Source organism: Struthio camelus, chromosome 27, assembly GCF_040807025.1.
Source record: "Struthio camelus isolate bStrCam1 chromosome 27, bStrCam1.hap1, whole genome shotgun sequence".
NCBI lineage: Eukaryota > Metazoa > Chordata > Aves > Struthioniformes > Struthionidae > Struthio > Struthio camelus.
Window position 1 is genome coordinate 7302872 of NC_090968.1, and position 18904 is coordinate 7321775.

Here is an 18904-nt window from a genome sequence, read left to right on the forward strand (position 1 = left end):
AACATCTTTTATCTATGTGTTCTTTCCAAAAGACAGAGCTGTGCAATTCATTGTGTTTCTCCAGATGAGAGTTGATATCCAGGTCTTTTCACATGCTTTTCTTCTCTCCATCTGTCTGTCTCTTTCCTGTCTATTTTTTGGTGCATCAGGACTACTGAACAAGTGAAATTTCTCTGTTTTCTGTTGTAAGTACTCTCTTCTGTTTTTCTTTCCTCTTTTGTTTTGTTGGGTTTTGTTCTCTCTCTCTCAGTGGGTGTGTGTTGGCCCCACGACTCTCCATGGCATGCAGGCTCCTTCTTGCCTTTCGACTCCTGCTCTCTGCTGTCTGATTTGTGTCCTCTGCGCCTCTCGGAGTGTGTTTCGTGGGACAGCTTAGCCTTGCAACTGCCTGGGCGCGAGGGAGCGAGAGGAGGCGAGAGTCGCACTCGAGGCGTGTGCCTGTGCTTGCTCTCACAGCATGCCGACTTGCAATGCGTTTTGATGATGTAAAAGTACTTGAAATCAGTGCCTCGGCTAGCGGGGAAAGCAGGTTTCTGTGCCATCCAGATCCTTGCAAAGATGGGTGGATTTTAGCAGTCCGAAAGTGAGGATGTCTTTTACCCGCACCCATGCAAAACCACCTGGGGAACCGGGGGCTGCGGAGGGGTAGGTGGAGCAGATCCAGGGGCAAAGGAGCTGCTGGTCCTTCAGCCGTGGCTCCAGATCGTGTCAGAGGAGCTTTGCCCTCGCAGTGCTGCAGACAGGACTCTCTTTTTAGCCCTTTTCCCCCCGCCTTGTGAAAGGGGACCTGCTCTTGCGGCTGGCGAGCGGCTGGCGGCGGGAGGGGGCCTGGGCTTGCGCGGGCAGGCCGGCGGCTGGGCAGCGCTGCGGGTCGGGGTGGGTCCGGCTGCACCGCCTGGGAGAGGCGGCGGGTGCCGGGCGCGCTCGGGGGCTGCGGATGCGGAGCCCGGGCGGTCCGTCCGTCCTCCCTTTCCTCTCCCCCATCCCCGCGAGCTGTTATCGTGGTGCTGGTGGGGGAGACACAGCAGCTACCAGATGGTGTGATAACACCCTCTCCAGGAGACCGTGCCGTGATCGTCCCTAGGAACAGAGAGATTGCGAAGGATGTGGCGAGCTGTGGTTTAGCTGCTTGCGTTAGGGCGCGATGGAGAAAAATGAAGGCGAGAGGGATTTTGTTCAGGCTGACGCCGGTGCGCGTGTTAGCACGCACATAAAATTTCCTTGTGCCTCGTTGTGCTCCGCCGGAGCACGCGCGTGGTGGCATGGCGAGGCCGGAGAGGGAAAAGGGTGGGGAGGCGATCGCCAAAGCTCGCCGCGAGCGCGTCCGGGCTCCTGCCATCGGCTCTGCAGTGGTGGAGCCTCAAACCCGGAGGAGGAGACCTCTTCCCCCCGTCATCTGTAGCGGGCTGCCTTCAGCCTAGCAAACGTTTGCCTTCCGGGAAGTTGAGGCCTGGCAGAGAGCAGCGGGAGGTTGCTGCTGTGGGGTGAGAGGGTGGTGACGCGTGGGCTCGTGCCTGGGTGCGGGGACAGCTCCGCTCGCGTGCGAGAGGCGAGTGCCTCGTGCGCATCGTCTCGTCTGCTGAGGCCGGGAGCCCGCCGGCTCGGCCCCGCAGCACGCCCCTTGCCTGGAGGAGCCCGGGCGGAAGCCGAGCGAAGGCCCGAAGCGATGCAGAGCGGGGAGAGGCGGGAGCTGGCGGCCTCGTCCTTCGCTCAGCCCCGAGCGGGGCCGTAAGCAGGAGCAGCGGGTACCGCTAAGGACGGCTTGTCCGGGCAGCTGCGGGAGCCAGGAGGGTCTCCGCGGGCTCTCTGAGAAACCCGTGCGAGGCGGCGGCCGTGCCGCAGCCCGGCCGGAGGGTGGTCTCGTCCCTCGCCGCTGCGGCCGAGCTCCCCCGGGCGACGCGTTTCGGGGCCCCAGGTTAAAGACCCTGAGAGCCTCCTCGCGGGAGGGCGCCCGGCCGCAGGATGCCCTGCAAGGGGAGCCTGAGCCTCTCCGATCTGCAAGGCTCTCCTCCTGGAGACGGCGTTTGCGTCGTGGCGGAGAGCGCGTTTAAAGCGCAGAGGAGCGACGTGGCTCAGAGCTGCAAGCGGCGCAGTTATCCCCAGCCAGGGCACCAGCGTGCGCTCAGAGCTCGGGATGCCGTCCCGCCGGATGCACGGGGCGAGCACGGAGCGAGGGAAACCTTTCTTCCAGACTCCTTGGCAATCGCCTTTCTCGCCGCCCGTGCCTCGCGCCTGTTCTCGGTCCCTTTCCTTCGACGGGAATAAAGGTCTCGGAGATGAAAGGGGTTGGCGTGTCGCAGTGTGTTTTCTTCGCCCGTTCCTTCCGCCCGCGCCCGGCGCTTGCTCTGCCTCGGCGTTCGGCTGGCGAGCGGCTCGGCTGCGCGCAGGGTGCAACGCTAGCGCTGGGGCTGCCTCCCCGCTTGGGCTGCGCCGCGCGCCCCCCGCCCGCCCCCGGCCCCGGCCCGCGCGCCCCGGCCGCTCAGGGCTGCTTCTGTCTCCCGCAGGAGCGGCTGCAAGGTGAAGAGGTACGAGGCGCAGGCGCTGGTGCTGGACGTCGGCGCGCAGGTGCGTGGAGCCGGCGGCGGCGGCACGCGCTTCTGCCGAGCCCGTCCCGCTGGATGATGAGCTCCCGGGGCGCTTTCCCGGCCGACCGTCCGGGTAACCCGGCGGCCTGATCGCCTCCGATTAGCTCAGCCCCGCTTAACCGCATGCCTTGATCCTGCAGGACGAAGGGGGGCTGATCTCGGAAATCCCCGCTGTCGCGAATCGGGACGGGCACGCCACCGATGAGGAGAAGCTGGCCTCCACCACCTCCGCGCAGAAAGCGGCCGGGCCGGAGAGGAAGGGGGAGCCGGAGGATGACCTGGAGTACTTCGAGTGCTCGAACGTGCCCGTGCCGGCAGCCAGGCACGGCGCGGAGGCAGGTGAGGAGCCGCCTGGGCGCCCGGCCGCCCCGCAGCCGCCGGCGCCGCCCGCGCCCCGCTGCCGCAGCAGCAGCTCCAGCTCCTCTCCTCTCCCCCGGCGGGGCTGACGGCCGCCGTGCCTGCGTGCTCGCTCCCCGGCCCGGGCTGGGTTTGCTCGGCCTCCTTCCGCGGGCAGCGCTCTGCCGACGGACCCGAGGGCCTCGCGCCGGCTGCCGGCTCTTGCCGGGGCTGGGGCAGCGCGAGCCCCGTCCCGTCCCGCACGAGGCTCCCGGCCGCCCGCCCGCCCGCCGGCACCCTGCTCACGCCGCTTTTGTCGTCCTCATCCAGCGGGGCGAGGCGGCGGCTTACGCTTTTCCCGAGGTGCAGGCAAGACTGTTCAGAGTAACAAAAACCTGCATCAGAATTCAGGTCTGGTATTGAAAGCTTCTGTCCTGCTTGTTTCTCGCTCGCTGGGTGTGAGCGAGCAGAGGCAGGACAGGCGGATTTGGGTTATAGTAGTTAGAAGAAGTGTTAATATCTTGGGGGGGAAAAAGAAAAAAAAAGCTTTGCGTGCTCAAAGCACCGCAACACCATTGATGCAGCAGGATGTGGCCACGCTGGCGGCCCGCGACCTCCCGCCGGGCGCGCAGAGCCTCCCCGCAGGGCCGTCGTGCCGTGGCACCCTGAAGCACCGCGGCCGGGGTTAATGCAGCTCTCCGGGTTGCTGTGGAAGATCTCTGCTGATGCTCTGGGTGGTATTGCGCTGTCTGTCTGCTACGTAATTTGCTGCTCTGACCAATCCATTAAAAAATAATTAAAAGCCAGGCAACCCGACATGTAATCAATATTGAAGTTATAGGTGCAAATGACAGAAGCCACCACACTGAAGATTTGCAGCTCTCTGCTGTGCATTTATTCATTAATCATTTCTCTGGAATGCTGCGAGGAGCTGCAGAGCTCTCAGGAGGTGTTTTGTCCTTTGCAAAACAGTCCTTTGCCTCTCAAAGGAGGAAAAGGTCGGTAGTTAACTGAGGGTCCGGGAGGCTGTATTTGCTGCGGCCGCCCTCGGTGGGCCGAGCAGGCGTGGACGGGCTCGGCGCCCGCCGTGGTGATGGAGCTGGCACGCAGCCGCGGCGCGGGCGCAAGGCGGACGGCAGCTCTGGGCGCGGAGCCTTGCGCTGCCTCCTTCCTTTCGTGGCTGTGTCCTAGGAGCGCGCGGTTCTTGGCCCAGTTTGCGGATGAATAATGGATCATGTTCCCAGTTGTTTAGGAGTTGAGGTTCATAAATTATATCCCAAGTTATGTGAGATGGCAGGGTGTCCGGAGCACGGGAGACTAGAGGAGACGGCTTTTATCTTCTTTCCAGTGCTGCTGTCAAGAATAGATGGGCCATGTGGCACCTCCGTTTGCCTGCACCAGGCCCAGCTGGCGCGAGGGTGAGATTTGCGCTATTCAGAGCGGACAGAGCAGCTGCGGTTTATCCCGCGTGCAGGGCTGGCGGTGCCGCTGGTGCTCGCGGAGCGCCTCCTGCCCCACGTGAGCCAGCCCAGCTTGCAAAATGTAAAACAGCCCCTGCACCTTCCTGTCTTCGCAGCCCCCCAGGGGCCTGGGGAATCGCTGGGATGGCAGCTGCCGGGACAGATGCACAGGGCTGGGTTGCCACCAGAGGGAAGTGTTGGTTTCCACTCCTGGGAGTGCAGGAGAGGCTGACGGGGGTGCATCCCCCTCCGCGGCCCGTGCGAGGAGGGGGGCCGGGGTGCATCCCCCCCCGGTGCAAGGAGGGGAGCCAGGAGCCGGGGTGCATCCTCCCCCTCCTGGTGCAAGGAGGGGAGCCAGGGACCAGGATGCATCCCCCTCCCACATGGGGACAGGAGCCAGTGGGCAAGGAAGCTTTCAGGGGAGGAAGCGGGGGCACGTGGAGACTCCGCCATGCACCCCTCTGTCCCCGCCAATCCGCACGTCCAGCCGCAGTGTGGATTCCAGGCAGCTGAAATGTTGTGTTTCCCTGTTTGTAGGCTTTGAGAAGGAGACCTCCAAGCAGCTGGAGAAGGACGGCCCTGGCCTCTTCCCCGTGAGTGCCCCTTCCCTTTCCCCTGCCGTTGCCCGCGGGGGCCCGGGGCGCCCTGTCCGCAGTAAAGCCGCGGCCGGGGCTTGGCGCAGGCGCGGGGGCCGGGGGGGACGTGAGCAGCCCCGCGGGAGCGCTTGGCAGCGCGCAGGGACGTGGCTTGAGCGGCCGAGCGAGGAGACAGAGGAAAGCGGTGCGAGACGGGTGCTGGCTGGCGTGAAGCGGCGCCCAGGGGATGCCGCTGGCGGTCGGTGCTCCCGCCGCCTGCGCCTTTTAGCAGGGGTCCTCGAGCGCTGCTTTCGGGAAGCCGCTTGACAGCAGAGACGGGGGGATTAAGGAAAACCGCCTGGCTCCACAGTCCGGCATCCGCGTGGGCTGCGGGGTGCAACCCCGGCGAGCGGCCCCGGGACCCTGCGCCGGCGCTGCAGCGCAGCACCGCTGCCCGCTTAGCTCGCCCGCCCCGGCCGCTCCGGGGGCACGCAGATGACAGCGGGATTAGCAGCATCAGCACAATTAGCTGCTCTGAGACAGATTTAACGACGCTAAGCCCCACAAGGGCATTCGGCACAGCAAGCCTGTTGTTCGGGACGGCAGAGTGCTGAGGCTCGCTAAAAGCCAGGCTGGGCCAGCGTGTGCAGACCAGCCGCGGGCATCCCAAAGCGCTGGGGGTGGGATGGGGGGGGGGTTGAGAGGGTCTGGGAACGCTTCCCTGGTGTAGCAAATCAGCGTGCAGCTGGGATGCCGGGACGTGGATGCACCTGGACCTGGGATGCCGTCCTGCCGGGGGGGTGGCGCTTGCAGGGGGTCGGGGTGCGCGCCTGCTGCTGCAGGGCGCCGCGGGACCTGCTGCAGAAACCCGGCGGGGCTGAGCCTCGCCGGCGCGGGGCTGCTGCTGCGGACGCAGAGCCCTGGGGCTCGTGCGAACGCTGGTGCGGAGCGGGGCCTGTCTCGCTTGGGTCTGAGCGTAGCCGGAGCTGGGGGAGGAGGGGGGGCAGTGAGAAGTGCTTTTCGTTTCCAAAACACTGCAAAAACACTGACTAGCTCCTCGGTAGCACTTCTCTATTTATGGCCTTGCAGGCGGTTACCAGGGAGATAGCTGTGAGGGGCTGTCGCTGGTGCTGGGACGGAGGAGGAGGAGGAGGAGGCGGTGGTGCAAGCCTCCCTTGGGAGGAAAGCCTTTCTGGGAGGCCTTCCCAGCTGGGGGACCCCCTCGAGAAAAGGGATGGGACCGGCATCGCGGCTGGACTGCTGCAACCTGCCCTGCGCCTGCTTTCTGCGGTCCCAGCTTTGGCGAGAGGGAGCTCAGCACTGGGAGAAGGCGGCACTAAGCAATGTGGGCGCCACTTTGTCCCTTGCAGGAACGCTTGTCACAGATGCTGGGGGGTGCCGGGGTCCTGTGTCGGCATCGCCGATCCCGGGGCGCTCCGGGAAGAGCCAGGCTCCGGCACGCACGGCCCGGCTGCGTGGTGGCCGTGGCCCCTGCTCCTGGCCATCGGGAGCGTGGTCCTGGGGCGAGAGCCTGCCTGCCTGGCCGGGGCCAGCCCGGCACCTGCTCGGCAGCCAGGAGAAATCGGCCCCCACCAGATCCCTGCTGAATTCGGGGCGATGAGCAGGGCTGAGCAAGTCTCTCTGCAGCTGCTGCCCGCAGTTCGGATGTGCCAGCTGCAGTGAAACCGCCACCTCGCCGGGAGGGGACCGAGGCAAGACCCGACCCCTCGCAGACCCTCCTGCGCGGCTCGCAGTCAGCAGAGCTCCTCGAGGCCGGGGCTGTTGTAAACTAACCACAAAAGCAAACGCAGGGCGGAGTGAGGGTGGTGTCAGGTGTGAGAGCATCCCGTTGGGATGCAAGCGCACGTGGAGGACGCTTGCATGCACAAAAGCACACGAACACCCCCTGCTTGGGCTTTGCACGTCCCGGCAGTGCCGCCTCCTCGTGTGGGTCTAGGGGCTGGCCCCCCTCACTCGCAGCAGGAGGTGGCCGAGGTCCGTGGGCAGCTCGTGTCCAGGTGTCCAGGAGGCGGCTATCCCTGCAGGTTAGGGCTCGGATCAGGTGCCTCAGATCATCAGCCTGCAGAGGTGATGAAAGAGGGGGGGAGGACACCCCAAACATGGGAAGCAGGATGAAAAGAAAGCCAGAGCAATGCTGCGTCCTTGATGGATAATTCTCCCCGCAGGGCAACCCTGGGCTGTGCTCGATGGAGAAAGCCCCTGCACCCATCACCAGCGTGGGCAGAAGCGAAAGTCCCCTGGACGGCATTTGCCTCAGTGAATCCGAGAAGACAGCGGTGCTCACGCTCATCAGGGAGGAGGTAAGGTCGAGCGGCCAGGGAGGTTGCACCCCGGCGCAACACCTGGCCTTGGGGCCCCTGGCCAACACCTCCCGGCCGTGGCGCGGGAGCTGGGGCTGCCTTGCAGGAGGTCTGGGCGCTGCTGCGGAGCACGTGGAGGGGGGATGCACCGGCTCCCTTCGCCGGGTCCAGCTCCCACGTGCCGCAGGCGTTCAGACACGGGTGAACCCAAGCGCCTTTGGGGGGCTGAGGGTTGAGGTACAGACTCGGAGCACATGCCGAGGGTCTTGTGTCTGCCACGACCTAGATAATCACCAAGGAGATAGAAGCAAACGAGTGGAAGAAGAAATACGAAGAGAGCCGGCAGGAGGTCCTGGAGATGAGGTAAAGACCTTCCTGTCCGGCGGGCAGACACCCACCTGCGGAGTGGGGCTGGACTGTGTGTTCCCGCGGGTTGAGCACCTCTCCCTCCTGCTGCGGGGCCCCTGGGCAGTTTGCTGGCAGCCGAGCTGTCCTCCAGGTGTCTGCCTGCAAAGCGCCACCTCTCACCTGCTGTTTTCTCCTTCCGTTCCAGGAAAATTGTGGCTGAGTATGAGAAGACCATTGCCCAGATGATAGGTAAGGCCTCTGCCCTGCACCAGGGTGGACCTAGCACAAGGGTGTGCCTTGACCGGCGGTCGGGTCCCCACGTTGTCACTGTGTCCTATGTGCTATCCCTTCTCTGTTGCAGAGGATGAACAGAGGACGAACATGACATCGCAGAAGAACCTCCAGCAGCTCACGATGGAGAAGGACCAGGCCCTGGCAGACCTAAACTCTGTGGAGAGGTCCCTGTCGGACCTCTTTAGGAGATATGAAAACCTGAAGGGTGTCCTGGAAGGCTTTAAGAAGGTCCTTGCCTCTTGAGTTCCTCTTCCCTTTCCCAGTCCTGGTCCCAAGTGCAGGGTTCCCGGCAGCATGGCCTCACCTCGTCCCATGCAGTAACGCTGCGGCTCCCTTCAGTCCAATTGGTGCTTTGCTCATGCTCAGAGGACTGTTTATCTGCTTGCTTTCCTCTGTCGGTTTTTTGATACATGAGAAGAGGAGGCTTGTGAATGTCACAGGAAGTCAGTGGTGAGAGCTGGGCTCTCCGGAGAGCCCGTTCGTCTCCATATTCTTGCCACAGCATTCTCCTTTTAACCTGCGAGAAGCCACATCCAAGGCAAGAGCGGATGCCAGGGCAATGCACCCTTAAAAGCACTGGCTCCGTTTGCACAAGGGGTTTCCATGCTGCCAGGCTGGATAAATGCTCCAGCATAAGTGAGAAACTGGGCCTATTTAAAGTTTTTCTCTGTTACATGCAGATGTAGCAGAGTAGCATCTCTGTGCTCAGTCCCCGTTCAGACGGATGTACCTTATTTTCCAGAATGAAGAAGCTTTGAAAAAGTGTGCTCAAGATTATTTAGCCCGGGTCAAGCAAGAAGAGCAGCGATATCAGGCCCTGAAAGTCCATGCAGAAGAAAAGTTAGACAAGTAAGCATCCCATTTCCATTGGGTATTTGAAAGGCAGGTTGGCCTTTTCTGGGTGCTGGTGGGAAGGAAGAGAAAAGGTGGCTTTTCATGCTTTCCTTTGGGGTCTATTTATAAAAGCATGGCAATGGCAAACCCTCAGAGAGACTCGTGTGCACAGCCCTGCCCATCCGGCACTGGCGTCTGAGAAGTTGTGCGGCACTGGTCTCCATTTGCATTTCTGAGGTTAGAAGGCAAGAGCTTATTGACGTGAAAAGCTGCTGTTTATAACCTCAGATGTGAGTTTAAATGGATATAATTAAGCTAGCACAAATCCCTGAATGGACTCTCTGCTCTTCTGCTTACCTTTTTTAATGGAGGCCCTGAGGTGCAGAGTCTGTTTGCAGTAGCTTAAAAAGTTCCCACATTTCAGTTGATCTCATGTTTCTTGTGTGCAAAGAGGGTAATGCAATTACCCTGGCTGAGCTGATGTGCAGCAGCTCATGGTGACCTGCTCGTACATCTGAGCCAAGTGAATGAGGAGCTGGTTTAGGTTAGCCCTGAGAAAGCAGTTTCCATACCGGAGTTTGGAGTTGCCTAATCCAGCGTCATATGGAGTACAACTTTTCTGTACAGGGAAATGTTCCCTGGCTGCCTCCAAAGGCATAACCACTGTCTCTTTCTCTCCCAACCCCACGAAGAGCCAACGAGGAGATCGCCCAGGTGCGCACAAAGGCCAAAGCTGAGAGCGCGGCACTGCACGCCGGGCTCCGCAAAGAGCAGATGAAGGTGGAGTCCCTGGAAAGAGCCCTTCATCAGAAGGTAAAGCTCCCACTGCTTTCTCTCTGGATTGCTGTGGTACCATTTGGCTGTCCTGAGCATCCCCTTGGTGCTGGAGGTGGTCTTCGGGTCTTTGTCCCAGAAGGTGCTTTTCTGTGTATGACTCTGTCCTCTTGCAAGGAGATGCAAGCTCTGCCCAGGCTCAGGCAAGGCTGCGTGCAGCCATGTGGCCTCCAGCGCTGGGCTGGCACGCGTTGAGCTGTCTTGGAGCACGGGCAGAGCTTGTCTACATGTGCCTGCTAATGGACGTGTGGGCTGAGCAACAGCAGAAGTGGGCAGCCAGAGGTGCGGGGGCCCTGTGCGACAAACGCAGCTGGATGTGTTAGGGGATGAGGAGACGTGATCCTGTGTTCCCCACAGCACCTGGTGCTGTATGGAGGAGCTGTGGCAGCGGCAGGCACAGGAGCCCAGCTGCACCTTCTGCTGGTGGAGCTTCGTGTGCTGACTCAGTGGCAGATGGACCTGGGCTTAATCCCCATCTGGTGCCGCGGCAGGGGTCCTCAAGGTCTGCTTTTCTTTCAGAACCAGGAGATTGAGGAGCTGACCAAGATCTGCGATGAGCTGATAGCGAAGCTGGGAAGGACAGACTGAGTCTCACCACCCCTCGTCCAGCACTGTGCACTTGGCCGCTTTTCTTGTACCTTCAAGCACCTTGCCTTATTACCCAGGAATAACCCCCTTAGCAGAGAAGCACACGCGTGCAGCTGCCTGCCGCTTGGCTGCCGGACTCCGCAGCCTCACCTGCAACACCGGCCCCCACGATGTCCCAGGCTCTGGTTATTTCCCAGGCTCGAGGGCCCCAACAGACGCTGGGGCTCGGCTCAGCTCTCCGCAGTCAGGCTGGACGCGTGCGTTCCCCGTGGGGCTGCCAGCCCCCCGGCCGGCCGCGCGGTCCGTCTGTGCCCTTCCCAGCAGTGCGGTGGCTTCCCGGGCTCCGGCCGCGGGAGCGGGCGCCAGCTGCGCTCGCACGAGATCCGCCACTGATTTTCTTTTCTCGCTAGATGGGCTCGACGGCGCGGTCGGTCCTGCCCTGAGACGCGGGCGAGGTCCCAGGCGCGATGCCGGGTCTGGCGCAGGCTGAGCAGCTCGTGCCGGGGAAGGAGCCCGGCATGGGATGTGCAGGGGGTGGAGAGGCAGCGCAGGCAGCACAGGGACCCCAGCGCCCACCGCCGCCCGGATCCCCTGGTGAGGTGGCCTGGCGGTAGGTAGGTTTTGGGGAGGGGGTGGTTTTTCACAGGGCAGACCCATGCCTCTAGCACACCAGTGAAGCACAGCACAGCACATCCCAATCCCTGGCCATGCTGGCCTCTAGGGAAGGAAGCCCACGTCTCTCCGCATTCGTGCACTTTATTAGCATTGCGCTCGGGCTCTCTGCCGGCTTTTTCCAATCTGGCACGGTCCTCCTGCACATCCCGTTGCCCACAGGAGGGCAGAGACGGCTGCTTGGCCGTAGTCACTCCAAGCCTTCTCAAGGAGAGCAAGTTGAGTGCTGGGGACGTCTGCAGCCGGGGTGGTTTCCTCAGAGAAATGGGGAAGATCTTAGTTCTGGAGAGCTGGGACCCGTCCTTCCTCCCTGCGGCCGTTCTGCTGTTCACCCCTTGCACTTCCTGATATTTACTGATGTGGGGTTTCTAGTCTGCTTTAAAACGTGCAAAGCCAAGCCCCTTGCTGTTGGTCCCACAAGCTGCAGGGAGCTCAGTCCCCCACCGTAGCTGTTGCAGAAGGAAGGAAGTAAACCCCAAACTTCTTCATGATTCTGCTGACCTAAAGGCTCCTAACCAGTACAGAAGGGCTGTAGTGATAGAGGATTCACTAGTATCACCTTGAATGCATAGTGGTGAAGTGTCAAATAAGGGAAATATTTGCTGTTTTGACTGTTTCCTACCTAGCCTGGCTACAACTTTAGCAAACCTTTTTGCTGCTATCTTTTGGTAACAGAATCAAGCTGTTTTCTCTCTATTTTCTGTTCCCTGTGTTGAGCATGCAGTGCAAACATCTGTTGAAATCAGAGCCATATACCTGATAGATATTTTATTAGTTACATTATGTATAGAGAGACTTTATTATACACTTAGGCAGCAAAGATGATGGCAGCCTGCCCCGGCACGCAGCACTTCTGGGACGGGTGCTCACGCTCCCGGTCGACGCGGCGGTGGGGCTGTTAGCGGTGCAGAGAGGGAGCCGGCGGCTGAGGCCGTTCGGAGGGGTGGATCTGCGGCTTTCTGCCCAATAGTCAGCTCCTTGCACAGCTGCCAGAAAAGAAAAAACTTTTCCCTTTTTCCTCCCTGCACATCCCTCCAATACACTGGTAGAAAAACTTCTATGAGATGATCTGTGAAGGCTGTTTCTGTCCAGGGAGTTAATGTGCCAACCGCAGCCCACTGGAGCATGACTCCCTTCGCTCCATTTCACCAGCATTTGGGACTTCTAGAATAGCATCGTTTTCTTCTTCTCTTATTCTCACACGTGTCCCACTCCAGAACAGCCTTCCTGGCCTTACGGTGAATGACCCGCTCTTGGCTGCTGTTAGCCAGGGCTTTTGCAGGTGATGGTGACCGTAGCGAGCAGCGACCTCCAGAAGGTGCTGATCACGGGGTGTGCTGCCCCTCTGGACCTTCGGAGGGGCTCTGCAGTTAAATTAAAAACCCTGAGACCCATCTTTCTCTTGGGGATTTGGGTTTGTCCATTTGCGTCTTGTTCAGAAATTGGAAGGGAGAGCAGAGTTGCACAAGCTCTTGGGGCTCATAAAAAGTTAATGTGGGGTGGTTTCCAGTTTGTGAAGTTTTGATTTCACCTCTCTCAGCAGCTACCCAGAACTGTAACTTGCATATTATGAAGTAAATCCTCCAGTCTTCCCTCTGCTGCAAGAGGAGCAGTGTGAGAGGCAAGGCTGCCTGTGGAGAGCTGCTCCCACGGCAATAATCTGCTCTGGCAGCATCTTCCCACTTCTCCCTGCTGCCTGGTGTCTCGTGGTTGCACTTTCACTGCCTCTGTCGTCCGAATGCTGCTCTGTTTCTGTGCCTGTCAGCATGCACTTACAATCTGGGCAAAGAAGATTCCTAAGGAATGATTTATTAACTATAATATGGTTATAGTTACATATATATAAATATATATATAATGGTTATAGTTATATATAATAGAAGGCCTGTGTTTGTAACTTTAAATGGGCAAGACTGTTGCCTCTCGTGTGCTGCTTTCTGGCACGCAGAGCCGGGAGCAGAGCTGCGGCGAAGCCTGGCTCGGTTCCTGGAGCTCCTTCTCTGCGAGGCTACAAAGGCATGGCTCCATCTTTTGCTAATCAACAGCATTTGAAGAGGAGTGTGAAAGTCCCTGCTGTTCCCAGGTCAGGGAGCCAATTGCAGTCCTGCTGCAGAGTAATTTCCTCAAGTGTCTTGGGAACACAACGGTATTCACATGCTTCCCCCGTGTTCAAGCCAAGAAGTGTTATCAGTGCAGGAAAACTTTGCAAATAGCCAGGCATTGAGAGCCGAGCATGGTTGTGTTCGTCTTCTCTTTCTGTCTCTCGCAGCAGAATTTCAATATCCGTTCCTAACAGTGGAGGGTGCCTGCCTGTAAAACCGTTAGCGTTGCTGTTTGCAAGTGTGTGTTTGCCCATAGATCTCTTGTCTACAATGAAGTGCCAATGAGTAACCATCCTCCCTGCAAATCCGCTTCCACCCTGTCCTTCCGGAGCGCCCTCCCTCATCGAGGTGGGAGGACTTCATCTTTGCATTGACTACTACCAGGATTGCTTTGTACAATGTATGTAACTGCCATCGACATAAATTTTATATGTACGATAATTTCCCTTTTATATGTCAGGTAAATATTTGTAAGAGTTATACTCACACAAATGAGATTATTATAATGATTACTAATATATTTTTTCCATGTTTCATTGCCTGAATAAAAATTGTGTTTACCACTCTTGAAAGCTTCTTGGTATTTGTTAGAAGACTGGTGATGGATTTTTTTAGAGAAGTCGGTTTTGTCTTCTAGAAAGGACCTCATTCTGCCTCATTCTTATTAATAGGGTTGGTCATTCTTTTGATTTTGAAGAAGCATGATTAGCATCCATTCCTGAAATCTGCTTTTATGAACTCTGGAAGTCAGACCCGACACAAGTCTGAATGCCCTGATAATTTCTAGCATGCTTAAATGCTGTGCTTGGCAGATTTCCCTAAGCTGTGATGCAGCCGCCGGCGTGCCCCGTGCTCGGGGGAACAGCTTTCCGCGGGGAAGACGAGTGGAGAGCAGTGGCGGTACTCTGGGAAGCAGGCGCTGCTTTCAGCCCTGGCCTGACCCTGGTGCCTTTCGGGGCCTTGGGTAAACGTTCCTCAGCTTAGCTTCTCCCTCTGTGGCGACAGAGACCTTCCCCTGCCCGGCTGAGGGGCGCCAGAGCGAATAGGTGAGTATCGGGGTGGCGCGTGGTGCTCCCAGCCCCATGCATGCTTCCAGCCGGCCTCTTGCACTGGTTTGGGTGGGATGGATGCTTTGGAGGACTTTGCCCCAACTAAACTGCTGCAAACAGAAAGAAAGGGGTTTTTCTCTGCACAGAGCATATGGGCTTTATCAGGACCGCTGAGAGCTGCTGCAAGGGAACTTGTCCGGCGCCGGCTCCCGGCGCAGGAACCAGCAGGCGCGGAGCAGGGCTGCGCTCACGGCAGCCGGGGAACGGGCCGGCGCCGGCCGATGCCCTTGGGGCACCACGTCCCCTCCTGCCCTGCTAAGATGGCATTAGCCAGGGGCTGCATAAGTGTGTTATCCTCAGCCCACTGATCCAATCACTCCAGGAGATTAGCTGTAAGACCTTAATACAAAGCAGCGGCTGCGCGGCCCCGCTCCGCACACTGCTGACCATGCCCGCGCTGAAGACCCTGCTGGCCCTGGCCGTCGTCACGTCCCTGGCCGGAGACAGTAAGTGTCCTGCAGCCGGCGGCAGCGCAGGACGGGCCGCGGCTGCCGCGGGAGCTGCTGCTCGGCCGCCGCCTTCGCTGTGGGCGCCCGGTGGCTCGCGCGCCCCGTTGCAGCCCGGCGCGGCCCGGGCTGGCGGCGCTGCTCCCCGGGGCGGCTGGCGCTCGCTCCCCCCGGAGCGCGCACGTCCCCCTGCGCTTCCCTCCGCGGCTGGCACGATGTGCAGGCGCCCGCTGGCCGCGCCGCGCCGCCGCGGACTGCCCTGGCGCGAGCCAAGGTGGCAGCGAGGCCAGGGAAGAGCAGATTGCCGTTGCCGGCGCTGCCTTCGAGCTAAAGCTTGGTTCTTCACAGGCAGAATCGCAAAAAGGTTTCTTAGCCGGCCGGCCGGTGGTGCGGCTGCTCGGTGCCGTGGCGGGGAGTGGATTCGGGCTGCGATGAGTTCAGGCTCTCTGCACCAAGGGGGATACAAACCGTGACTTTGCTTTTAGCTAAGGGTAAAATCAGAGCTTGCACCGTGCTGCAATGAGCCGCAGAGGAGAACCGCAAAGGGCGAGTGATCGCCTTATAGACGTCGCTGTTCGCTCTGGATTAATAGCAGGCGCTCGCTGGCGTTGGGCTGTATAAATCTCAGTTTGGCCTGAGACATCGAGTTCCTCCTTTTCCTTGCGCTGAGTGCAGGCGCTCGTACCGCCCTGCAGGCCCGAGCGCGCTGCCCACGTAGCCGGGAACCGCTTGCCACGAGAGGGCTCTGCTCAGCCGGGAAAGCAAATACAAGTTTTACTCCCACGTGAAGTGGCAATTTACCCATCATGTGCTCTTCATAATTTCCTGGTTCAGGCTGAAGCAGGATCTTCTTCTTCTTCTTCTTCTTCTTTTTTTTTTTTTTTTGAGACGCTGTGTCTGTAGGTATTTCAAATACTGCTGTTATTTAAAGTCTATTTCTGTCACAAAATGATGACAACACTTTTACATTTGCTCAGCTGGTTCCCAAACTGCGCTGGGCCCTCTGGCAATTGTGCATTTTCCTCTGCGAAAGGGTCAAACCCTCTGCAAAAGGGTCTTATGTCTATTATCAGCTCTGACGCATACAGCGCCCGCAGGGGCCAGGAGCAGGTTATTATCTTGCATCCCTCCGGCCACCTGTGGGAGCCAGCTGGAAGATGAGGCTTTTGCTCCCCAACATTGCACCCGCCCTCATCCCCAGCACAGCGCCTGGGGGTGCCGCTTCGGTGCAAAGTGTTGCACGGGGGGAAGCCACATTAGTTCAGAATCACACAAATGCATGAAACCTGCTTCCACAGCCCAGTCGAAACCTCCCTCCTCCCCACCCCCAAATAATTATTCAGCAAAATGAAATTCTGCAGAGAAAGTCAAAGATCTATTTTTTTCTATTTTTTTTTTAATATTGTTTCTACCTATTTTTAACCTAAGGGAAATAACGGGAATCTCAGTTTCAGGAAGCTTTTGCAGAACCAGGACTCAGAAGACACAGCATGCACGCTTCAGCTTTCATCATTTTGAGTCATACTTGGAACAGTTTTGCGTGCCTTTGTGCACCGGAGAGACCATGGAGGCCCGATCCCGAAGCCTGCTAATTGCCTCGGCCTTGCAGACGCCTGGCCCTGCTCTTCGGCTGCAAGCTGCCGACCGCCGCTAACCCTTTCCGCAGCGAGGAAGCGGTGCTGACGGGTGGGGGGGTCCCGAGCCCATCATTGCACACTCTGGCTCCCTGCCCGTGCGCTGGCAGTCACTAGCCTTGGGCTGCTGCTTCGGCGCCTCGCCAAGCCCAAAGAGCTCTCGGTGGGCTCGAGGACCACACGCCACCGCCGCGCTCACGCCTCCTCCGCCCTGTCTTCGTGCAGGTAAAGCGCTGAGATGCCACAAATGTGTTGCCTCCAACGAGAACGACTGCAACAAGCAAGGTTCCCACAGCTGCCCCCAGTACGCGGACGCCTGCTCCACCATCACTGCACCCAGTAAGTCCCCGCCGGGCTGGCGAAGCCATCGCCACTAGCGTCCCTCGCCAGCCTGGCCCGGAGCCGCGGGAGGGCTGCAGCCGGGGAGCTCTCCTGTGCTGGACCGCTGCACACGCGCTACCTGCTGCTGAGACGCATTGCCGGCTGCAAACTGAGGACAAAAGGCAGCTTTGCAGGGAGCCTGCAAAAGGGGAAGTGACAGCGTCACTGAGGAAAGGCAGAGCGTCCCGGGGCCCGCGGGAATGTGCTAGCCCCCAGCACGGCACTGGAGGGCGGTGGGCGGCGCGGGACCGAGGGCCTGGGAAGGGAGCCAGGGGTTGGCCGCGGCGGAGAGGGCATCGCTCCTGCCCTGGAGCATCAGCATCCTGTGTGCAGGCGGGAGGAGCTGGGGAGGCAGCCAGGGCTTGGTCTCAAACAGCCATTTAACCTCAAAGTGGCCGCAGGAGAGAAGCGGTGCTTCCCCAGGGGACTCAGGGCAGATGTTTGCTGCTGCTGGAGCAGGCGGTGGGGGGTACGGAGGGGCTCATGGCAGGGCTCCTTGCTGGGGGCTCCTCCAGCTTGGTAGAGCAAGTAGCAAAGCCTCCACGGCCCTTCGGTGCAGACCATGGCAGGGAAGGAGTACGGCCGGGCCGAGGGCTAGAGAAAGAGCCTCCTGCACCTCTGCGCCTGCCTCTGCAAGGACCAGCCTTTGCTGGGGCAGGAGACCTGGAGCAAAGCCCCCAGGGCGTAACGCGTGCAAAGCATGGCTCTGCTTACCCGGGCCAGAGCCTCACTGGGGGCTCTCGCCCCCAGCCCAGCCCTCAGATAGGGCACATGGATTAGGCAGACTGTTGGTCCCCATTTAACGATGCATTTAACTGAGCACCCTGGAGTAGTAGCTCCAGCAGCTAATTGCCCTCCCATTTACTGGGCTGGCAGTAAAAGACCAATGCCGCCTGACGTGCCTGCTAGGGGATCGCTTTTCTCAGGCCCAGCAGTGAGGCAGCAGTGCCAGCTCCATGGGAGGGCAAGCTGGATGCTGCAGGCTGGGTCCCACTGTGGAGTGGATGCAGCAGGCTGGGTCCCATCGTGGGCTGGATGCTGCAGGCTGGGTCCCATTGCAGGCTGGATGCCACAGGATGGGTCCCATCGCGGGCTGGATGCCGCAGGCTGGGTCCCATCACGGGCTGGATGCCGCAGGCTGGGTCCCATCGCGGGCTGGATGCCGCAGGCTGGGTTCCATCGCAGGCTCAGCCACGGTCTGCTGTCACCCTGCTGCAGCTCTGTTTCCCATCAGCGCACCAGATAAAGGCTTGCTGACGGGTGCTGAACTGCAGCTTTGGGAGCTACGAGGGAGTCCTTAGAGAGGGGTATAGTGAGAGCTGCAGGCAGGCCCAGAAGTAAATGAGATAAAGTCCCAGCGCTCCAGCTCAGCCTCGGGAGGATTCCTGCCCTGCGATTAGACAGCCCAAGCAGGGAGCTTGGATGCACGCTGGCTTGTGCAGAAACGTGTGTGATTTCATCAGCCCCCCGCTCTTTCAGAGTCAGCGGTGTGAAAGCAGCCCGAAAGCCGTGGGAGTGTCTGTAGGACACCTGAGGACAGCCAAGGGACATGGCCTCTCCTCCACGGAGAGGTTTCCTGTGCTGGAGCTTGGCCGTGCACACAGCTGACTGTGTTCCACTGGGCTTCATTATTATTTGGATCACAGGCCCCCCCCCCCAGGGTTCTGCATGTCAGGCATTTTTATAACTTATTCCAGGCAGAAAATGGCTGCTTTTGACCTGACTGGCTGATAGAAAGCAGTGGAAACAAAAACCAGCAAAGAAACAAAGTCAAGCCAGATTCCAAGATGTTTTGCTTTTTGTGCACTGGGATTTTTCCCACCTGTTTTTTTTCCAAGTTTTTGGTCTTCAGAGACAGGCTTTCAGTCTGAGATAAATTACAACATTTTTCTGGCATAAGGAAAGTCCTTCTTTGTGACATGCTGTTCTGATCCTCCAGAAATGCATTAACTCCCTCAGAGCCACCTTGCAGTTGCAGGACGGCAGCGCAGCCTGCGAGACCGAGCACAGATGGGGCCTGAAATCCAGCCCTCGCTCTGCCTCGGATGCGCTCTGTGTGCGGGTTTTTTGGCCCGGCTATCGGTATTTGCTCATTTCTTTCGCGGGGGGTTGCGCGATGTGCTCTGGGGCGGTGTGGAGCAATGCTGCTGCATGGACACCCTTCGGCCATCCGACCCGGGAGACCTTTTTCTTCCAGATCTGCAGCGTAACTGGGGCGCGAAGCTGCGGGTGCTCGCACGAAGCTCAAACGGAGACCCCAGCGCCGAGTCCCGCTGCCGAGGCCGTGCCTAACCACCCATGTGCATGTGCGTTTCCTTCCAGATAGCATCATCAAGTCCTGCTCCTACAAATCCTTCTGCGACCAGGCGCGGCGCGGCGGCTCTG

The 18904-nt window shown here is 59.5% G+C and overlaps 1 protein-coding gene across 4 annotated transcripts in view; it reads left to right on the forward strand.

Moving 5' to 3' along the window:
- The window catches only part of TACC1 (transforming acidic coiled-coil containing protein 1), a 34226-nt gene extending 20705 nt beyond the window's left edge, over positions 1-13521 (forward strand). For 3 of the 4 annotated variants that reach the window (XM_068920621.1, XM_068920619.1, XM_068920622.1), the window contains exons 4-14: positions 150-185; positions 2505-2565; positions 2726-2924; positions 4919-4974; positions 7143-7277; positions 7564-7640; positions 7831-7874; positions 7987-8147; positions 8662-8768; positions 9446-9566; positions 10107-13521. In XM_068920621.1, the coding sequence (XP_068776722.1) occupies positions 150-185; positions 2505-2565; positions 2726-2924; positions 4919-4974; positions 7143-7277; positions 7564-7640; positions 7831-7874; positions 7987-8147; positions 8662-8768; positions 9446-9566; positions 10107-10175 (1066 nt within the window). In that variant the 3' untranslated portion in view covers positions 10176-13521. The remainder of the gene's footprint in view (positions 1-149; positions 186-2504; positions 2566-2725; positions 2925-4918; positions 4975-7142; positions 7278-7563; positions 7641-7830; positions 7875-7986; positions 8148-8661; positions 8769-9445; positions 9567-10106) is intronic. The other variant, XM_068920620.1, reaches the window with a different exon arrangement.
- Positions 13522-18904: the final 5383 nt, after the last annotated feature.